Below are 22,526 nucleotides of genomic sequence, written 5' to 3'. Positions count from 1 at the left end.
TTAAAAAGCCAACGAGGGGAATGCAAGCTGGTGCAGCCACTTTGGAAAACAGTATGGCATTCCCTCAAAAAGTTGAAAATAGAACTACCCTATGACACAGCAATTGCACTATTGGGTATTTAGCCCAAAGAGACAAATGTAGTGATCCGTAGGGGCACATGCACCTGAATGTTTATAGCAGCAATGTCCATAATAGCCAAACTATGGAAAGAGCCTAGATGTCCATCAACAGATGACTGGATAAAGATGTGAGATATATATATATATATATATATATATATATATATATGCACATGCGCACATAGATATAGATATATCTATGTATAGATACATCTATATCTCTATATAGATATATATACATACATACGATGGAATATTGTGCAGTCATAAAAAAAGAAATCTTGCCATTTACAATGACGTGGATGGAATTATAGGGTATTAATGCTAAGCAAAATAAGTCAATCAGAGAAAGACAATTACCATATGATCTTAGTGATATGAGGAATTTGAGAAACAAGACAGAGGATCATAGGGGAAGGGAGGGAAAAATGAAATAAGATGAAACCAGAGAGGACAACCATAAGAGACTCTTAATCTCAGGAAACAAACTGAGGGTTGCTGGAGGGGAGGGCGGGGGGAAAGATGGGGTGACTGGGTGATGGACACCGGGGAGGATATGTGCTATGGTGAGTGCTGTGAATTGTGTAAGACTGATGAATCACAACCTGTACCCCTGAAACAAATAATACATTATATGTTAATTTTTAAAAAGTATTTTTAAAAAGCCAATGAGCATGGATGCGGTACTTGTCATGCACTTGTGGCCTGGTGAGAGGATTGTCAAATGTAAGCTCTTCTCAGGGGTAGATACCAGCAGCTGCAGGCAGGCTGAGTGAAGCCTAGGGAAGAGAAAGCACACGCCAGTGCGTCTATCACACTAGTACCTCAGAAGCTCCTTGGGGGTCCTCTGCAATTGCACTTCTCCCCCTCTTCCCACCAGAGATAACTGTCTCCCAGACTCTCATATGAGCCAGGCCCTTGCTTTTGTTCATAGTCGTACTACATATGTACCATCTCCAAATAATATATGTCTCAGTTTTGAAGAAATGAGGAGCAAGCACAGTCCCCTGCTGCACAAGACAGGGCAATATGGTCCCAGCAGATGGAGGCAGCAGAAGCAGGGCAGATGGACCAGAATGCCTATGTCAGAGGCTCACCTCAGCAACCCTGAATGTCGCTGCAGCTACTATAGGCCATGGGCGGGCGAGGCCACAAAGGAGGCCTGGAAGCACAGGGTTCAGGGTGGCTGGGCATCTAGCAGGGTCCTGGTATGGACCGGTGCAACTTCTTGGAAAAGGATACATGTGAGGGGTTTTCACTGTCATTTTAAATAAACGTTCCATAGCCGACTCTCACACTTTTTTTGATAGTTTGGTTAAGTATAAAATTCTAGATTTGGAAACCATTTATCTTCTTGCTTCTAGCACAATGCTGGGAAGTCTGACACCCTGCTTCCTGATCCTGTGCGTGTGACCTGTTTCTGTCCTGAAGCTTGTAGAATCCTCTGTCCTGAGTGTGTTGAAATTTTATGATAAGGTACCTTGGTGTCAGTTCGTTTTCATCCGTGTGCTAGACACTCAGTCTCAGCCTGAAAACTCAGGTCCTCCAACCATAGGATACAGGCTCTATTTCTTCTTCAGCACGATTCCCTCCTCTCCATTTTCTGCTCTTTTTGGGCCCCCTGATTGTCGGTGGGACCTACTTGGCAACCATTTTAATTTCTCTGCACTCTTTTTTAGCCCTTGGCATTTTCACTCTAATTTGGGTATATTCCTTCTGTTTTACCCTTCAGTCTCTATAGCACCCGCCATGCCTGTACATTCCTCAGTCCACACCTTTGCTCCTTTGTCAGTGGGAATGCCTGTGGCCAGTCTTGACCCTTCCAAGGCAGATGGGCCACCATCTGTTTCTCAAGGTCTCCCAGCCTCACCTTCAGAGTCAGTTGAACATTTATCAGCATCTCGCTGACAATAGGTGAGCAAATACAAACAAATCCCAAGTCAAACCAAAGCAGTGAGTAAGGATTCTAGAATCCTTATAGATGAGACCTAGCCTGTGCCGGCTATGGAGTAATCATCCCTCAGCTCCAAAACCACCTTCTATTCTGGGCCACCCTGCAAACCACATTTCTGCTCTGCCAGCTACGCTCATTTAGTTAGGTCAAGGGGAGGGATGTGGAGGAGACTGCAGGGCTGGAGAAGGAAAGGGACGTGCTTCCTCTTGACCGCTTCCCGAGCCTGTGAGCGCCCCCCAGTGGCGCTTCTTCGTATGGGTATGGGCAGTCCCCACAGCTGCGGTTTGCAGGTTTTCCAGTGAGCATGCGCGGAACCAGCTACGCTGCATACTTCATCAGGCACCAGCGCCCGCTGGGTAGCACATCCCGGGGGGGGGGGGGGGGGGGGGGGGGCAGTTTCTGCTCTGCAAAGTCCTCTTGAAATCTTTTTGATGTTTTCTTCTTTGTTCCTTTTGTTTTCCCCGCTCTGGCTCTGGTTGCTTCTGGCAGTTGCTGCTTGACACCTGAGATTCCCGGCACACCTAGTCAACAGTTCTTTGTAATAGCTCTTTGTTCATGTCACAGGTTTGTCTCCTGACTAGACTGTCACTCTTAAAACGCCCACCCTTATTTTACAGAAACTCTCGTCTTTATCTTGTAGGAGGTGACGGAAACAGAGAGGGACACTTTTAAGGCAATATCCTGAATTCAATACTCTTGTTTATCTGAATAGGAGATGGTTTTCCCAAATGGGTCTTCCGTTTTGACAAGCTGGTTGTTCTCGAGTGTTCTTGCCAAGGACATACAGGGGTGAAGGTCAGAATTTCAGCCCTGGTGGCTTCATTTCTTTTTCCACACTGGCCATATTTCTTCCTGGCACAGGGGCACTTTTTCACCCTCCGGCCTTCAGGTGCCCACTCTCCTCTAATTATGTTTTTGTGTCCTGATGGCTCCTTCAGCAGGAAAAGGGAGGGCAGCTCTGATTCCTTAGCATTTCCTTTTAGGGAACAGCCTCTCTGTACTCTGGTTCTGCAGTCTTTTTAATTCCTAAGGAACTGTCACCAGATTTCATTTTGGAAAACCCAGGTATAAATGAATTCCACTCATTCTTTTCCTATTAAAACAATCTCTAATGTTAGGGAAATTTTTCTGTTATGAAAAAGTACTCTGCCCTTGGATTCAGAAGATCTGGAACAGTTTGCTCCCAGAGCTTCCTGACAAGCAGGGATATTTGGGAAACTGTTCTATTTCCTTCATGCAGGAAAAAAAAAAAAAAAAAAAAAAAAAAAAAAAGTCTTGTTTAGCAGAGCTCCAAAAGGAAACTTTCCCGTCAGCCATCCCCAAAGGACAAAGGAAGTTTATCTACATTGGAAATTCAACCACCTCCACCACCCACTGCTGCTCTATGCAGTCGGAATTATCATTGCAGAGATGGGGCAGGGACAATATAAACACGAAGAAACACTTCATCCAGAATGAACAACGTTGAGGTATCAACTCACTGAGGCACAACACAGCCTGTACCAGAGATATAGATGCAATACTGTCCCATTTAACCCTACAAAGGTTTTCCTTTTCCTCCCTGATTTGAGGATATGCTCATGTGGAAATCTTATGAAGGTATCCAAATGAAACCACCACCTTCTCTTTCATAAATCATTTTTATCCAGAAGAATAAAATGTGATGAACTCAGGACTGTTGGAAGAATCCAAGGCAAACAGTTTGGTGAGAGTGGGGCTCTGAGAGCAGCACTCTGCTTTTCTAGTCAGACACGAATGGTGCATCTGGTCTACCTGATGTGCGCGGGGGGCAAACACGTTCTGCTTTGCTTCACTGAACAGAATCATCCCCCGGAAACGAGCCGAGAGAGAAGTGTGCTGCGCTCAGGGCGCATTCCCAGGAGTAAGAGCAGAGCAGGAGAAGCACTCAGCTGGCATGGGGAAGGGTGTGCGAGGCTTCACCCCCTTTTCCATTAAAGCATCTTCACAAGACCACCCTCTCAGTATAGCAGAGCAGGTGATGTTTTGGACCCAATTGGGAAGCACCTTCTGGGGGTGGGGGTGGGGAGTGTTTTGTTTTGTGTGGTGTTTGACTTAGAAGAAAGTGCTTTATGATCAAGAGTTATCTCCAATTACATACCTCACTGCTTCTGATCCAAGATCTCTATTTACCTAATGAATGGTAACAGGGTGCTCAGGCAGAGACCCAGAACCTGCCAAGGACAGAGTTACTTTGATCAACATCTACAAGCAGAGCCTATGATCTGAGCAGCATATGGCACAGTAGCTAAGTACAAGGACTTCAGAAGCACAGTATTTGGTTCGAGGTCAGTCTCTGACAGCCGCCTGCCCTTATGCAGTTTCCTTTACACTGAAGCACCCATGTCTCTATGTAAAATGGGAGTGAAAAAAGTGTGTTCCTCTCAAAGATGCTAAGAAGGCTAGGTGAGGTGATCCACAGAAGGTACTAGTAACTGTCCCTTAACAAAGCTTAGCAATTTTTATTACCATGGTCCGCCAGCAGAATTCATAGGCCCAAGGGTCCCAATCTGGAAATCTGACCTCCAGCCAATGGTTGGTTTCTCTCTCCACTCCTCTGCCATAAGACAAATCCTCTCAGCCTTTAAGTGTTTCCTGCCTTTACGGACAGAAGGGTATCATCTAGCTAACTAACTGCATCCCCACTGAAGGGAAAGGGCCAGCTCTAACTTATTTAGAATGTACTCAAATATTTGGCCATGCATTATTGTTTAGAATGATTTTATTTTAAGGCTACACAATATATATACATTTGTAAGTGCACATACGATGTGTTTTATGTACATGGGTTAGACAGCTGTTTCAAGACAACCAGGACCTGCTGGGAAATTATTTTCTATGAAAGTGTGGAAAATAACAAAGATCAACTTAGACAAAAACTAGACATGGATACGAAGTATGGATATAGGTTTTCCCAATCAAGAACAGTATCTTCACCAGCTCCTCCCTGCTAGGTGGTCACCACAAGGCGGAAAACTTTAATCAAAGACGGAGCTTCGGGGTGCTGGTTCCCCGACTGACAGAGAGAGGGGAAGAGCAACAGACAAAACAGCCACTCTCTGGTAGTGGGCTAGGCAGCACCCAGACCACAGATGTCCTGGTCACTGAAGGAGCGATGAGCCCCACTCTGCCAACTTTTCTCAGGCAAACTTAATCCCCTTGCCTCACCAAAATGTCGGAAAGGTCCTCGGTTCCTTCCAGCTTTAGATTCTAAAGAAAGACCAAACACATGAACTTTAGCATACTGAAAATACAGGAATCATAACATAGATTCTAATCAAGGCAACAGGGGAGTGACTGTAAAGAATGAGGTTTGTCCTGGGACTTTAAGTAAAATTACGTTACGGCAAATATAATTTGCAGGATAAAGCAAATTCCAAATCCTTGCCACCTGCAGGGGAAAAATGAAAACAGCAAGACTTCCTGGGCACTGGTGCCCGAAACAACCTCTCTCTGTAAAGGGCCAAAGAGTGAAGCTATTTGCTCTGGCAGGAGCTAAGAGAAGTGGATAGCCACCAGGAGACACAATACGTGACTGTTAACTGTGTCCGTGTGTGGCCTCCTGCAGCCCTGCCCCTCACTGCCCCATCACCTCATCCTTTTGCCATCTGCACAGGCCTTTCCCTACCTCACAGCTCTCCCCCGATCTGACACCCCCACTCCCACCCTGTGAATTCCCCACCAAGCCGGGCACTTGTTTCCCACAGGATGAAACGGCTGTCCGAAGCCCCTCTCGCCTAAGCTCGCCACAAGCGTACCTCCCCTCACTGGGTTTCGGAGGCAGGCCCGACCTGCTGGCACTCAGCAACCACACCGCCCTTGCCAGGGCACCCTCCTGTGCTGCTAACGATGGAAAGTTGAAATCACCCCCTGCACCCCGCGGTGTGACTTTTGCAGCTTGGTTCCTGGTGGTTCTGCTCTGGCTAACGAGTTGCACCATGCTGGCACTGAGGGCCCAGCGTCCACCCCTGCGTCCCGAGTGCTGTCACACTGCACTTCTCAGGGATCTCATTACCAGAGGGGCTGATGACAGACAGGAGTGAAAGACTGGGAGCAAGGCCACAAAAAGAGACATGTTGTGGTATTAAGTGTTATGAGATTTCTCTCTGTGGCTCTGGGAAACAGAGCCAGTCAGCACTATCATCATGAGGGCAGAGGGCAGACACAGGCACACAGAAGTCCCAGGCACTTCTACAGCACCCGCTTTTGCTAGCATTCCAGTACAATCTGATCAACCTCTCAAACCACACTTCGGTGTTCAGACAGGTGCCACACCCTATGAGCCTCCCTCTCAGCTTGGGGCAGGGGAGGTCGGAATCTACACTGGTGGTACACGAGGGCAGCGAGGGTAGGGATGCTCTGCCTCAGTGACAACATCTGCATTAGGGACCAGGAGCCCCGGGACACAAAGGATATCAAGTTTCATCTGGGCTTGTTGCTGGCTGCCACGCTGGGCTGCCCCCCTGCAGCAAACTCTTGACGAGATGGGTCCCTACCTACTCCCTTGGGAACCGCCACCGCTGCTCAGCTCTGCAGCTGGCGTGGCGCACTGCAGAGCCTGGCCCGCTGTCACAGTTGGCACATCTCCTGGCTCCCGATGTGACACTCTCTGGTCCCAAGCCTTTCTTCATAGCTCTTGGTGGTCCAGCTTGGCTGGCCACTGCCTCCATGTCTTAGGACTCCTTCCTCCTGCATCTGTCTTCCTCTCGTCCTCCTCTGTCCCCTCTGTTCTCCACGTTTCCATGTGTCTTGACTTTGGTACTGGTAGGATTTGGCCTTTAAAGACTTTGACACCCAATGATATCAAAGTGCTTTATGCTTTATGTTTTGAAGTTGAGAACTGATAGATTACCATTCAGCACTTAAAATTTTCCATTTGGGTCCTCCTCATTATTTTCATTGCTAATCCTACCCAATGGCCCTTTTCTAAGATTCTTCTAAGTACCTGGCTAATCCTCTGGGGTTGAAACTACTGTATAAGTCAACTGTATTTAATATGTCTTGTGAGGTTGCCCAGGAAAGATCTAGAAAAAACCTCAAACAGGGTGCCACCAAATAAAGAATTACTCCCCTGCATACCAAATTTACCTACCTTTTCATTGGCTAAGTGTAGGAGACAGGCAAAGGCCAGAGGTATAGAGAGGTTCTGAGCCATGAGAGGAGGAAGGCTGGAAAACAGAGAAGCAAGTATTTAGCTAGGTCACTGCAGTTCTAGGAACAAAGACTCTTTCAACAAGTAACAACACATATTTCCAGTGAACAAACTAATGAGAAACAAAGAAATATTTCAGATGCATTTTATAAGCAGGTTTTTCCAGTTTCTTATTTGGAAATAAAATGTCACTTGCTCCATTCCAGCCAATGGTGCAAAAAAATGCCCTTTATTTTTTAATGTCTTTTTAAAAAGTTGGTCTATATTAAGTCATATCAGTGCGAAGAAGAAACAGAAAAACTGCCCCGAGTATTAAAACAGCAGATGGGGGCGCCTGGGTAGTTCAGTGGGTTAAAGCCTCTGCCTGCAGCTCAGGTCATGATCTCAGGGTCATCAAGCCCTGCATCAGGCTCTTTGCTCAGGGGGGAACCTACTTCTCTTCCTCTCTCTCTGCCTGCCTCTCTGCCGACTTGTGATCTCTGTCTGTCAAATAAATAAATAAAATCTTAAAAAAAAAAACACACACAAAAAAAACAGCAGATGGTGTGAGGGTCTGTCACATCAGCAGCTCAGGCTAGAACACTCTCAGCCGGGGCTCAGAGGAAGGGGCGGGGAGCCCCCCGCGTTCACTAGCTCATACCTCTTCTGTAGGTCCCTCGTGAGCCCGCTGAGCATCTTCTCATCAGCCACGTTCACCGGGTCCTCTTTTCCAGTTTCATTGTGGTTTGTCTCACAGAAGAAAGATATTGACAATTCAGACATTCTGGGTCAGTTCACTTTTGAGAAAGCAACATAAATTTCGAAGTTGTATCTCCGAAGAGTTTACAACCGAATGAAACCAAAACATTTTCTAAGTTACATCTTGAAGAAAAGGGACCCATAAAGAGACCCCGTGCCTCAGCCCTGGACCATGACACTGACTAGAAGTTATGGTAAATGTGGACGTCAATGGCCAGTATAATCCCAGTAAAGGAAGAATTGCAAAGAGGTTCTAGGTTCCTCTGAAGTAAAAAAATACAAACAAAAACCATGATCATTTATAGCTTCAACCAAGGGCAGCACAGAATCCATAATTTCTAAGGCAAGCAGTTATCAAAGGATATCATGTTTGGTATTTGCATTAAGATAACCCAGAATGTGTACACGGTGAGAGGAGCGGGGTAACAGGACAGGATAGGTGATAATACAGATAAAACAGTGATAATTATTGGAAACAGGTGTTCACTATACTATGCTCTCTCTGCTTTTGAAGACTGTCGAATATTTTCTCTTTTTAAAGATTTATTTAGGGGCACCTGGGTGGCTCAGTGGGTTAAAGCCTCTGCCTTCTGCTCAGGTCATGATCCCAGGGTCCTGGGATCAAGCCCCACATCGGGCTCTCTGCTCCCCAAGGACCGTGCTTCCTCCTCTCTCTCTCTGTCTGCCTCTCTGCCTCCTTGTGATCTCTGTCTGTCAAATAAATAAATAAAATCTTAAAAAAAGATTCATTTATTTGAGAGAGAGTGAGAGAGCGTGTGTGAGCAGGAAGAGGGGCAGAGAGAGAGAGAGAGAGAGAGAGAAAGAGAATCCTCAGATTCCCCACTGAATGTGGAGCCTGACATGGGGCTGGATCCCAGCACTCTGAGACCATGGCCTGAGTCGAAATCAGGAGTCAGATATTTAATCAACCGAGCCATCCAGGCACCCTGTTTGAATATTTTCATAATAAAAGATTCTTTAAAAAAAAGAATAAATCCTGGATGCCTTGTGTGGTTCAGTTGGTGGAGTGACTGCCCTCAGCTCAGATCATGATCCTGGAGTCCAGGGATCGAGTCCCGCATCAGGCTCCCTTCTCAGAGGTGGATGGGGGGGGTGTCTGCTTCTCCCTCTGACCCTCCCCCTCTTATGCTCATTCTCTCTCTCTCTCAAATAAATAAACAAAATCTTAAAAAAAAAAAAAGGAATAAATCCTTCATTAACCAGAAGTCCTAGAGGACAAGGTATTATAAGTCATTTAAATTCAAAGTTTAAGTAGAACCCTATTCCTACCTCTTAAAAAGCACATTTCTCTTACATTTGTATCCTATTCAGTTTTTTTTTTTAAGATTTTATTTATTTATTTGACAGAGAGAGATCACAGGTAGATAGAGAGGCAGGCAGAGAGAGAGAGAGAAGGAAGCAGGCTCCCTGCTGAGCAGAGAGCCCGATGCGGGACTCGATCCCAGGACCCTGAAATCATGACCTGAGCCAAAGGCAGCGGCTTAACCCACTGAGCAGCCCAGGCGCCCTCCTATTCAGTTTTAGTTGATAAAACCTTATGAATATGACTGAAGCTTTTTCTGACAACCATGACTACAAACTCGAGGTCCTCAATCAAATCATGATTTTCACTTCTCAGCCAGAAGGAGAAGGTTTAAGAGAGCAGGCTGAGTTTTCCATAAAAGCTCAGAACACTGCCTGAACAGAAGAGGTGCAGAAGAAAGGATGGAAGGATTCTGGTTAACTAAGAGCTCCATTCAGCTGGAAAGAATTAGTCAATGTTTCACCTGGTTCTGAGGAAGAGAGAGATAATTTGACAGCAAGAAAATAAAAATAAAAATAAAATTTTTTAAACTACTTTTCTACTTAGAATACATCTCCCTATTAGATCAAAGGGCTTAAACATTTTATGGTATGTGAGATGTTAGAATTTGCTTTCCAGAACAGTGGTTCATCAATCTAAATCACACCAGCAGTGAGTATATATGCCAATTTTTTCCTCAACTCTGTTTAATTGCTAAAGCAGTGGAAATTGGTTTTGTGATGACCAGTAAAGCTAAATAATGTCTGTGCACTAGTTTACCATCTGTATCACTTTTTGTGTGATTTGCATGTTCATATACTTGATTCATCCCATTTTCAGAGGCGTGAGATCTTTCTTGTATTTCTTTTTCTTTTTTTTTCTTAAAGAGTTTATTTATTCATTTGACAGAGAGAGAGTGAGAGAGAGCATGAGACAGGAGAAGGTCAGAGGGAGAAGCAGACTGCCCATGGACCTGGGAGCCTGATGTGGGACTCGATCCCACGATTCTGGGATCATGACCTGAGCTGAAGGCAGCCACTTAACTGACTGAGCCACCCAGGTGCCCTGTCTTTCTTGTGTTTCTGAAAGAATGCTTTCTGTATTCACTGTTGATCTTGGAGCCTTAACCGTGAGCCATTCCCCTCCCGCATGCTGGGTACCTGGAGAGCAAGCAGAGTGTGTTACCTCTGTGTCTGCTTGCTTGGAGAACTTTGTCAGCAAACTCCACATGCTCTGCTTCAACTTCTTCATGTCCATCCTCTTGGCAGTCTTGGCATAATGAATTTCAATTTTATTTACCTGAAATAGAAATGCAACAAAGTACAATTAAGCAAACTAAAGAAACATTTATAATCTACCTATTGTAAAATCAAAAAGTCTGGAGTTCAAATAAAGAATCTGATTTAGTCGTGATCAAAGGAATTACAGAGCTTCCTTTGGATATGACAAAACAGAGTCCCTCATTTCAATCGAATTTCTTGTTGAGTGCAATCTGTATTTTTTTAAACTACCTTTTTTTAAAAAGATATTTAAAATTTATTTATTTGACAGAGAGAAAGTGAGAGAGAAAGAGCATGAGAGGAGAGGTTAGAGGGAGAAGCAGACTCCCCACAGAGATGGGAGCCCGATGCAGCACGGATCCTGGAACTCCGGGATCATGACCTGAGTCAAAGGCCGTTGATTAACCAACTGAGCCACCCAGGCGCCCAAGTACAATCTACATTAAGACTAAGCTGGGGGCACCTGGGTGGCTCAGTGGGAGCCCCGCATTGGGCTCTCTGCTCGGCAGGGAGCCTGCTTCCCTTTCTCTGGGCCTCTCTGCCTACTTGTGATCTCTCTCTGTCAAGTAAACAAAATCTTAAAAAAAAAAAAGACTAAGCTCGAATTCTAGGGTAAAGAGCTAGGTCAATCAAACGGATATGAAATCACTAGGTCTATCACCTGGTATGCAGGTGATTAATGCATCATCATTTCATATGAGTTGAATCTGGCCAAGATTTTCTTTCTTTTTCAAAAACATTTTACTCTTAAGAAATCCCTACACCCCACATGGGGCTTGAACTCACAACCCCGAAATCGAGTGGCCTGCTTCATGGACTGAGCCAGAGCCAAATACTAAGCCTCACCCAAACAGCACAGAAACTGATTTTCCCTGCCTGCAGCCTTCATTCACATACCTTTACCACTTTGCTTCTAGTCATATGGTTTATCACCATTTCTAAAGAGATGGCTAGTTCCACACAAACTAGATTAGCCATCAGCTCATTCTCAACATGGCCCTATTTAAGAATTAGCCACTTGGAGAGCAGCAGGTTAAAACTGAGAAAGGAAAAAAAAAAAATCAAGTCCAGACCAATGTGACTCTCATACAGGAGGAAAATTAAATAGATCTCAGGCAAACAATCTAACATAATTCTTGGCTTTCACCTTTACCTTCTGAGGTTCAGCTACCAGATTTGACTCCCCATAAGTGGTGATGTCCAATCCTTGGACTTCAGGCACATCACCATTCTCTTGTGCTGTCTTGGGTGGATGGCAGGATGTAAGGTCAAAGGTCCCACCTGGTCCCATAAATAAGTCATCCGACTCTTCATAGTCACTGTCAGCAGCCTGGGCAAGGAAACAGTTCTTCAAGTTTGGCAGAAGCTTGGAGTGTCCTTGAAAAAGACTCTATTTACACATTAAGAGCAGAGCACCTGAGAGTTCGTTACATGAGTCAAGCCTAGGATGGTCTTCTAGGTGCCCCCAGTGACCCTCCGGTTACACATAAGCCCTGTGAGGAAGGTATCTGCTAACTAAGACCTCCAGAGCAAGGTAGGAGGAATAATCACAACTGCCAGCGTCCCCTTTGGTTTCTAGCCAATTTCAGATTCCATTTTATGGACAGCATTTCCAAAACACCTGAGATCTGACCCACATGCCTCACCCAATGTGAGCACAAGAGGTGTCAGAGGTCGCCAGCTGGCAGTGGAGATCCTGCCTGGGAGCTGTGAAAAAGTCGTTCTTAGACCAAGACCAGCAGGAATGGATCAGATCTCTGGGCTGGGGCCCAGGACTTGGTTCCAAGCAGGCTCTCTGGGTGATTCTCACACCCCCTGAAAATGTGAGAAGCACTTGCCGAGCAGTCAGTCTGGATTTTCACTAGAAGATGAAAATCTTTTTCACCTTTTCCACCTAACTCTCCTCCAAGGAAGATGACGGACGAGGTGAACAAGCTGTTCTTCAGTTCTTGTCCCTTTCCCCAAAGGGATATTTTCTCCCTTTCTGTTATTTACATTTGCCATTTTATTAGTAGACTCACAAAATTATTTAGTCTAAACTAAGATCTAAAAATGGGGAGTGGCTTGTACAAATTCACAACGTAACAACCAAAATCAGAGCTACAAGCCCAGTCTCCTGAATCTACCCCCTAGACCTTTCTCTTTCAGACACCACCATCTTCACATGTCTGAATGTCCTGTCTCCCTAGACAAAAATATTAGTTTCTAAAAGCAAGAGGAGTATCTTCCTCTGAGATAGTCAAAATAAGTGCTTTGCACAGGCTAAAGACATTGACTGGTTTATTGGAACATGACCATTCACTTTCCACATACAGGGTTTGAGGTAAAGCAGGCCTAGCTTTTGGCTGTTTCCTCAGCTTTTTTCTATTTCCTGATGCCTGGGGGGCTGGGCAGGCAGCCACAACCCTCCTCCCCCAATTCAGAATTTCCTACAGCCTTCTGCCATATAAGAAAGGGAGGAGATGGGGAATAGAAAAGGTTCTTCCGCTTATGAGAAAGGACAGAGCTCCTCTCTCCTTTTACCTGTAATCCAGGGCAAAAGTTGGAGGTGTCGTTAGGGTTGTTGTAATTGTAGTCTCCAATTTCTTCATAATGTTCGGTTCCTGCTCTCTGGCCTTGTGCTCTCTTAAGTAACTAGAATGAAGGAAAGAACAACTGCAGAAGGCAATTTCTAGAAAAGTAGTTCCAACCTAGGTTGGACGATAACCTTAGTTCTTATGATCAAGCTCCTAGAATTACAGAATTTTAGAGTTTTTTTTTTTTTTTAATTTTATTTCTTTATTTGACAGAGAGAGATCACAAGTAGATAGAGAGGCAGGCAGAGAGAGTGAGAGAGAAGCAGGCTCCCCGCCGAGCAGAGAGCCCGACGCAGGACCCGATCCCAGGACCCTGAGATCATGACCCGAGCCGAAGGCAGCGGCTTAAACCACTGAGCCACCCAGGCACCCCAGAATTTTAGAGTTTTAAGGGCCGTGAGAAGTCATCTAATCCTGACAACTTCAGCTGCACAACTCCATTCCAGAGCAAGCCCCACAGTAGCAGCGCTTGGAGGCCATCCACCCCAAATAAACCAGAGCAGCTCGTTTGCAATTAGGTCTGTACACAACTTCATTTTAAGAAGAGTTCGTTAGGGGCACCTGCGTGGCTCAGTGGGTTAAACCACTGCCTTCGGCTCAGGTCATGATCTCGGGGTCCTGGGATCGAGTCCCGCATGGGACTCTCTGCTCGGCGGGGAGCCTGTTTCTCTCTCTCTCTCTGCCTGCCTCTCTGCCTACTTGTGATCTCTCTCTCTGTCAAATAAATAAATAAAATCTTAAAAAAAAAAAAAAAAGAGTTCATTAAAAACAAAATTGCCAAAAAACAAAACAAAAAAAAACCCAACAGAATTGCCTATAGCTATCTGAAAAGAAGTCAACTTGTGGCTGCTCAAATAATTCTGAGAGAAAACCCACTCATGATTTTAATTCACAGACAGCCTGTCCCATTTCTGGGGCAATCACTGCTCCCTGTGTAGCTATAGGGAGAAAGACCCAGCTCTTCTCCCTGTCATTACACCCTCAGGTCCTTGTTCTGCCTTCCAGAGCCTCACAGAACAAGCCTCCCTCCTCTTTTGGGAATGCATGACCACAGCCCTTCAGATATTTGCTGCCCATTAGACCAGTGATTTTTACCTGGGGTGTGTGTCTTTGGGGTGAAGGAAGTGAGGCTGAAGGTATTCAGTTTACAAAGCATACTGAATATTCTCCTACAATGATATACTCCAAAAGCAGCCAAACTCCCCCCCCCACAATGTTTCTGTAACAATCCAAAAATAAATATTATTATTAGGTATTTATTGACTTAAGTCCTCTTTCTTCCACAGTTCCTCATATGGCACCATTTCTAAATCCCTCCCCATTTAGGATACTGTCCTTTAGGCACATGCTAAACTGTCCATGGTCTACAAGAAATGTTTCAGGAAGGAGCCGAGACCTCCTCGTGTTATCAGCTGGTTGCTACTAGAATCCCCCTGTAAGATAATTAAACTGGATGGTTGATCTGTATGGTCTCTAGCCAAACAGTGCTTACTAACCCAGCATTTAATTTCCAGGGTTTCCAGAGTTTAATAGTCATTATTCCAGTGTAGCCCTGCTTGAAGGGCAAGGATCTCCAGTTCCTGCTGCCTGGCTGCCCTACCACTCAGTGAATTTGACCCTGCAGACAATCACAAGCAGAAGTTCTTTCTTCTATAGGAACAATTATAAACAACAAAACAACAGCTCCTGGAATTAATATGCAAATTCCCACCAAAGGCCACAGTCTTCAGATGCTCCTAATAAGGGCTTAAGGGAAGGGGGTTGGGTAACCTCTGGCCACAGTAAGGAGCTCCAGGCTGGGTTAGGTTTGGTAGCAGTGTCCACTGTCCTGCTGTCCTGCTCTGCTGCTGCAGGGCCCCATTTTCCCATTAGAACCCGACCCGGCTAGCATCTAACCAACACTGACCACAGCCATTGTTTCCACTATTGCTGCAACTTTGTATCTCTTTCTGCATTTTTTTTAAAGATTTTATTTTATTTATTTGACAGACAGAGATCACAAGTAGGCAGAGAGGCAGGCAGAGAGAGGAAGGGAAGCAGGCCTCTGGCTGAGCAGAGAGCCTGATGCGGGACTCGATCCCAGGACCCTGGAATATGACCTGAGCCAAAGGCAGATGCTTTAACCCACTGAGCCACCCAGGCGCCCCTCTTTCTGCATTTTTAAGAGTATTTCTATTAAGTAAACAGTACTAATTAAAAGGAAAAATATATTAGTGTTGGTTTATAAAAACACAATGGGAGATTGTGAATCCGGAGAACTCTATACATATCATTAATGTCTTACAGAGAGACAGGCAAAGCAAGGAAGAGGAAAATAAAGACATTTGTGTCCAGGACACAAGACCAGAACACCCAGGAAAGCAAATGAGCAGAGGGTCCAGATAAAAGGGAACTTGGCAGGAACTGCTCCCTGGTAACCCTGGCAACGGCGACATGCGCTTGCGACCAGCATCGCCAGAAAAGCCACAGGCAGATGAAGTGAACAGCGACTGGGGGCCAGCCCTGGGTGGTCTAGATGCTCATCAGAACAGAGGAGCCTCGACAGAACCCGAGAAGGTGGCACAGCTCTAGATAACTCCCTGAGGATAGCACAGTCAGGTGCTTGGCACCCACATTGCCCCATAAGTCACAGTGGGGCTCGTGTCTATACCTTGATCATGAGGAAGGCAGTGTGGCCTGGGGAAACAACTGGCTAGTGAATCCACAACATCAATGAGAAAGGGAGAGAATCAAGAGATAACTATCACCATGTAAAAACCTTAGTGAAAGACTCTTTATCCCCCTAGCGTTTCAGCACCTAGGCCTCAGCGGCCATCCAGCAGTCTCACCAGCTGAAGTATCTCCAAATCTCCAACCTGCATCTATGCCATAAGCTTTCCCTTTAGCTTTGCTATACCTGCTGAATTTCCTTGTGACTGCCCCTGACTAACACCTTCCCCTCCCCTTGCACTCTCCTTTTCCTTGAAGACGTGGGCTGATAGTCAACATTGCCAACCATCTGATTTCTCCCATGCTACCAGCCTCGAGGAACCAAGGAGCAGTCTTACCCTGGTGCCTGGTTTGAGATGCAGCTGGACAAGATGATCAGTCTCATAGAAGAAATCCGGGGGAAGAGTGGTGGCTTTCCAATTCTGGTTCTCCAAAGTGGACTTGGCCAGAATAGTAGAAGCCTGTTAATTAAAAACAAAAAACTTTTTTTTTTTTTTTTTTTTGAGAGAAAGGAGAAATTGAGAGAGCACACGTGAGCAGGAGTGGAAGAGTGGCAGAGGGAGAGAATCTCAAGCAGTCTCCACGCTGAGCACAGAGCCTGTTGCAAGGCTCCGTCTCACAACCCTCTGAGATCATGACCTCAGCCAAAATCAAGAGTCAGATGCTTAACCAACTGAACCACCCAGGCACCCCAGGCATTTTAGTAAGAATGGTCAGAAAAAAAAAAAAAAAGGAATGGTCAAAACAAATATTTTTTTAAGAAGCTTGGGAAGGATTTGGGCAGCACTAGCCTACTGTCAGGGTTCCCAGTTCTGTAGCAAAAAGTGATTTTGCTAGACATTATTGATATTCTAAACCTGATTCTATCTGCCACTGAGTTCAGGACTATTCCTCAATTCCTCTAGAGTTTGAGGGAGAATGAAACCATCCATTTACTCTAAAACTTAAATTTGTAATGAATTTCTAAAAATCTGAAAAGAGTGAAAAGAGCAATTTAAAAAAGCATACAGGCTAATAGATTTAGCACAAACCTTTGTTTTTTTAAAATATACATCAAAGTCAATATCATCATCAAAGTCAATTTCAAAATCCTTCTTTGTACTCTTCTTTTTGTTCTCTGATTTGGAGGAAGCATCGTCTGCAGAAATGAACACAGATGTCACATTGTTCATCTCTGTGGACAATATTATGTACCCATTCTGCAAGATCTTACCAACCGCAAAAATGCTCGCGTTTTTGTCTGAGCGTAACAGCATCAGGAAAGGCAAATCATACACCTAGTTTCATCCCTAACTTATGATTTGTGGTCTTGCTAACAAAACACAATTACAAGTATGCTAATTAAGCCCTTCTTTTCAAAGAGAGCATGTAAAACACATAATGCTGGCAAGGCCCTTCAGAGTTCTAGAGTCCTGCTTTGTAAGCCTGTGGTCATTCCCACGTATGGCCTCTGTTTGAAGTCACATGGATACTGAATGATCATCGACACTATCTCTTAAAGTTCCTACCTGGAAATACAGATGTTCAAACTTAGAAGTACATACGTTTGAGTTGGGGTCTAAAGCGCCAGTGATCCGGGCCAGCCCACATTGACATGGTACGGGGACTAAAATAGGAATATTCTCCAGGTTTCATGGACAGAAGAGGGCACATGGTCCTAATGTCTCCATCCCCAAGGGGAATCATTTCTTCCCTGTAACACATATGAAATCATATTTTTACCTGTCCAACTGTATACATGTCAATATACATAATACAATCATGCCATTTACATGCACAGCAACGTGTGATGAAACTGAAGACACTACCTACCCACTTCTCCACAGATGAGCAGCATTTCTAAGAGTAAGCCCAATATAAATATTTCATCGTTAATAATTCCTTAGTTTTTACTTCATCAAAGTGCTGAAGTTTCTCTTAATTCTATAACATTATGATCACAGAAAGCTATACAAAGAGGATTTAAAGTACTTCATGGAATGCAAGTTTACCCATCTGAGAGATAAGGAAACAGTGGCAGAGGGAAGGTAAGTTGTCTTTTTTTTTTTTTTTTTTTAATTTTATTTGAGAGAGAGTAAGAGAGGGCACACACAAGAGAGGGGGCAGTGGCAGAGGGAGATGCAGGCTTCCCACTGAGTAGGGGGCCGCATGCAGGACTCAATCCCAGGACTTCAGGATCATGACCTGAGCTGAAGGCAGACACTTAACTGACTGAGCTACCCAGGTGCCTTGGAGAGAAGGTAAGTTTCCATTAAGACGGCAGTCAGTAAAATGCCAGAGCTGGGGGCGCCTGGGTGGCTCAGCTGGTTGAGTGACTGCCTTCAGCTCAGGTCATGATCCTGGAGTCTGGGGATTGAGTCCCACATTGGGCTCCGTGCTCAGCAGGGGGTCTGCTTCTCCCTCTGACCTTCCCCCTCTCATGCTCATTCTCTCTCATATAAATAAATAAAACCTTAAAAGAAAAAAAATGCCAGAGCTGCGAGGAGGACACAATTCTCTGAATCAGCCTCAAGACCTTTCCATACACAAGGCTTCCAGCCATACAGATGATAATCTCTGTCTTTCTTTCCCATCCTTCCATAAGTGAGGGCTCCAATAACACTTGTAGTGCTATTCACTAAAAGTGAATAGATGTTACTCTGATTTGTCCCTCAAATGACAAATGACAATGGGGGGGGGGCACTTATAATCTGTTAAGCCACCTAGCTTTATTCTGGGCTGTGTGCGAAGAGTCTGACTGGCCAGTCCAGTATGACAGTTTGGGTTTGGTTTTCCAACCTTTCGGCAATGTTCTAGCCTGTGCGGGGAGCCTGACACATCAGAAAGTATGTTAGTGCTGCTATACTGCCCTCTAAAGGTGAAGGTCCAAAGAAACCTCAGACACTGAGCTGCTTTTCATCTACACTGAGCTATAAATACACCGTCTTCACACCAAGCCTTGTGTAATAAGGTTAAAAAGCTTTAAAAGAGGACTTTGCCTTTATCTACAGAATCTTTACTTTAAAACCAGGGATCTGTATTTGTATATTTATTGTGTAATTACAGCTTAGTTTTATTATTTTAAAAGATTTTTAAGTAATCTGTCCACCCAATGTGGGCCTCAAACTTACAACCCCAATATCAAGAATCACATGCTCTACCAACTGAGCCTGCCAGGCGCCCCTAAAACTTAATTTTAAAAATTAGAATATATGAAAAAAATTCACATCTCTAGTATGTAGAATGCCTTTATGTTATTAAGGAACAACTGTACTGTACTGTGAGCTCCAGATGGAGAAAGAAGATGGCTTCAGTAGAGTCTGCTTAATTCTCACAGACACTTTTCTGTTTTGGCAGTCAGGCTGGGAATTTATTGGGAACTTATAGGCAAAGCTATAAAGAGCTTGGCTCCCATCCCTTGAGAATCTGTGGGCCAGGGCGAGGCTAAGGCCCTTGAGGCTTGAACTCCAGCCATTTTCTCTCGCAATATACGAGGCTATGTGGCAGGCGCCTTATTTGTCCCAACTCCCCGACTCAACAACTAACCTACTTCCCCAGTGTCCTCAATTCTCCATCAAACTTCTCTAATGCCCTCTGGGGGAATTACTTCTTCTACCTGCCATCCTCCCACAGGGCCCCTCCAGGTTAGTACTGGTTCAGCACATGGCACTAGGATCTGTAGGTCGCCTCCCAGCTGGCTCCTGGCACCTCACCACGCAAGTAGCAGAATGCCTCATTCCTGCATGTACGAAACAGGTGGTGGTATGGGCCTAGACCACAGTCTAGGTCTTTAACTACAGCAAGCACCTGTTTCACAGAGACTGGCTAGAGCAGACACAGAGGCCACTGCTGCTGCAAGAGGGAGTGCACCAAGCTGCTGTTGGACATACGCCATGATGTTAGGCCTGCCCTTGTCAATGCACGAAGTGCACAGTGGTCTGAATGGTGCCATCCAGGGACCAGCAACAAGGGGCACCCTACAAAACACTGGTATTTATAATTCAGCATGGCCCAATCCCATCTCAACCTAGAGAAGCCCATAAAGACTTTTCAGTCCAGGGGCGCCTGGGTGGCTCAATCGGTTAAGCATCTGCCTTTGACTCAGGTCATGATCTCGGGATCCTAGCATTGAGCCCCACATTGGGCTCCTTGCTCAGCAGGGAGCCTGCTTCTCCCTCTCCCTCTGCTAGCTGCTCCCCCTGCTTACAGTCTCTCTCTCAAATAAATAAATAAAATCTTAAAACACACACACACACCCCTCAAACCCCAACCTTTCAGCCCAGTATGGTGTTCACAATCCTGGGTGCATAGTACAATCACCCATGGAGTTTTGGAAAATGTGACGCAAAGCCTAGCCTCTGGGACTCTCAGTTAAATGCTCTGGGGTGGAGCCTATTGTCCAAAGTTCATTACAGGCAGTCAGAATTGGTCAAAGGCACTGAGTGATATCCAGTTCTATCCCATTACTTAACTTCTCTGAGCCTGTTTCCTCATCTGTGAAATGGGGACAACAGGACCTCATGATAAGGTTGTTGCAAGGCTTAAGTAATTACATTTTCTGTTTTCTGTAAATTATGTGAGATAAGGTAGGTAAGGACCCTGGCACAGTGGCTGGCCTGAAGCCAGAATTATAAAGCACTCAATGAGCTCAGACATTACTATTATCATCTAGGCCAAACCCTTCATTTTGTGCATGAGAAAACAAAGACCCCAAAAGATGAGGCCACTTGCCTCTGCCCCATATCTCACGGCTATGCACAGCAGTCAAGTCCGTGCAGTTTCAATACTGAGCTCTTGGGCAAGGCCAGCGCCATGCCAAGGATAAGGATTTCAAGACAGATAGAACCTCGGGCTACAACCCAAGCGCCCTGCCCCTAAAGCGCTCAGTAGGATGGATCCCAAGACTTTGTTCTGTTTGAAACTGGGGAGAGAAGTAAGTACCTTTCTTCAAGGTAACAAAATGGAAGTGACTAAAGCCCTTTGCGACCGTCCGTTCCTTAGATGTCAGGAAAGTGATGGTTGTTCGTTGACATTTGAATCTGGACTGAAAGAGCTCATCCCACCAACTCACCTACCATTTCTCAGTTTGTAGAAGATAGGAGGGGCACAGGGACAAAGTTGCAGGTTTACTAATAGTATGAATCAGGAGAGGAAAGAAGGGTGCCAAAGGGCCTCGCTGGGTAGTTTTGCCTTAAGGTGTCAAATGTTTAGCCCGTCAACTTCTACACAGATATGAAGAGACATCATGAATCTAATCATTTCCCACATGAGTAGACAAATTATCCTAGACAACTTCTAAGGTTTTGCCCCACACTAAACCAGCTTGGCTGTCCTGTCCCAGGAACACAAAACTGTTATAGGCACAGGAGTTGTCAGAGGCACTGTTCATCACAGTCTTACGGAGTCTCTTATACCCAAGTCCAGTCACGACCTTTAGTGGCCCTCAGGGCCACAGGATTACAGAATCCGCTTCCAAATCATATTCAAAAGTAAAACTTACTAATCTCCTAAGTACATATAAATAAAGGCCAACAAAGTTCTGATTTCCTCCTAGGCCTACTAGAGTTAATAAAAAATTTAAATTTCTACAGACAAGGGCGCCTGGGTGGCTCAGTGGGTTAAAGCCACTGCCTTCGGCTCAGGTCATGATCCCAGGGTCCTGGGATCAGGCCCTGCATCAGGCTCTCTGCTCAGTAGGAAGGCTGCTTCCTCCTCTCTCTCTGCCTGTCTCTCTGCCCACTTGAGATCTCTGTCTGTCAAATAAATAAAATCTTTAATAAAAAAGAAAAATAAATAAATTGCTACAGACCCATTCTACCACCTCTCCTACTGCCCAGCATGTTCCGTCTTATCTGCTTATTTAGTTTCCCCTGCTTTGCTTATCCTCAGTCTGTCTATCTGGCTAACCCAACACTGCCTGGCCCCTCCTCTTTGCCCAACCTTCTAGGCAGAGGCCACCTTGTTTTTGCAATCAGCACGTAAGGCTGTTTCTATCTATAACCAATCTGGAGTGATGAGCCGAAAGCAAGACTGAACATGGTGTGGAGAAAGCACGTTCCGTGCTACCAAACACAAGTGGTAATGACAGCCACCACCGAAGCAGTGCCTATATCCCAAGTTCTCCTCTCCAGCACGTTACACGTTTTAACTTTATCCTTCCAAACTCCTGCAATGTCACCAATAGGTGGCTGAGCTGACATTCCCAGGCAGGTGTGATGCCACTATGGGTCAGAATGGCTCAGCCTGTGTGGCCAATGGAGCCAGCAGGCGAGGCTGGTTGATCTTGGAGATGAAATGAGATGGTCCTAGCAGGAAATCCGCTAAGAACCAATGGAAACCTCCTCTGGGAACCTCTTCTGGGCCTCCTGAGAGCCTTACGGGCAGCTCGGAGTGCGGCAGGGCTCCTTCCAGCTCCTGAACTCGGTGCGATCCCCGGCGGCACTGTGCTCAGGTTCATCGTTCGCATCAAAGTCGTCGTCCATGGGCCCGTCAGGGAAGTCCTCGCAGTCACTCTCCTCTACCTCGGCATTGATGTCAAACACCTGCTCGTTTTTCTTGAACTTGTCTACCAGGGCAGAGACAGACTGGAGAGGACAAAGAGAGGATTCTCTAGTTCTCGCCGTCCATGCAGCCTGGAGTAACAGCCTGCCTGGACGCCTTCTTAGCCCTGAGTTCCAGGTTCCAGCCTCCCCTCCCG

The 22,526-nt window shown here is 45.4% G+C and overlaps 1 protein-coding gene across 1 annotated transcript in view; it reads right to left on the bottom strand.

Moving 5' to 3' along the window:
* Positions 1-4,802: 4,802 nt before the first annotated feature.
* NCAPH (non-SMC condensin I complex subunit H) overlaps positions 4,803-22,526 on the bottom strand; it is a 34,884-nt gene continuing 17,160 nt past the window's right edge. The window contains exons 9-18 of the mRNA XM_045979771.1: positions 22,208-22,413; positions 17,395-17,543; positions 16,882-16,988; positions 16,189-16,311; positions 13,089-13,199; positions 11,719-11,895; positions 10,471-10,584; positions 7,885-7,973; positions 7,185-7,260; positions 4,803-5,302 (exon numbers count right to left, since the gene is read on the bottom strand). Coding sequence (XP_045835727.1) covers positions 5,243-5,302; positions 7,185-7,260; positions 7,885-7,973; positions 10,471-10,584; positions 11,719-11,895; positions 13,089-13,199; positions 16,189-16,311; positions 16,882-16,988; positions 17,395-17,543; positions 22,208-22,413 — 1,212 coding nt within the window. The 3' untranslated portion in view covers positions 4,803-5,242. The remainder of the gene's footprint in view (positions 5,303-7,184; positions 7,261-7,884; positions 7,974-10,470; positions 10,585-11,718; positions 11,896-13,088; positions 13,200-16,188; positions 16,312-16,881; positions 16,989-17,394; positions 17,544-22,207; positions 22,414-22,526) is intronic.

Source organism: Meles meles, chromosome 15 (genome assembly GCF_922984935.1).
Source record: "Meles meles chromosome 15, mMelMel3.1 paternal haplotype, whole genome shotgun sequence".
Classification (NCBI taxonomy): Eukaryota; Metazoa; Chordata; class Mammalia; order Carnivora; family Mustelidae; genus Meles; species Meles meles.
The sequence above is the reverse complement of the archived record's forward strand: the minus strand, read 5'-3'. Positions and strand labels throughout refer to the sequence as shown.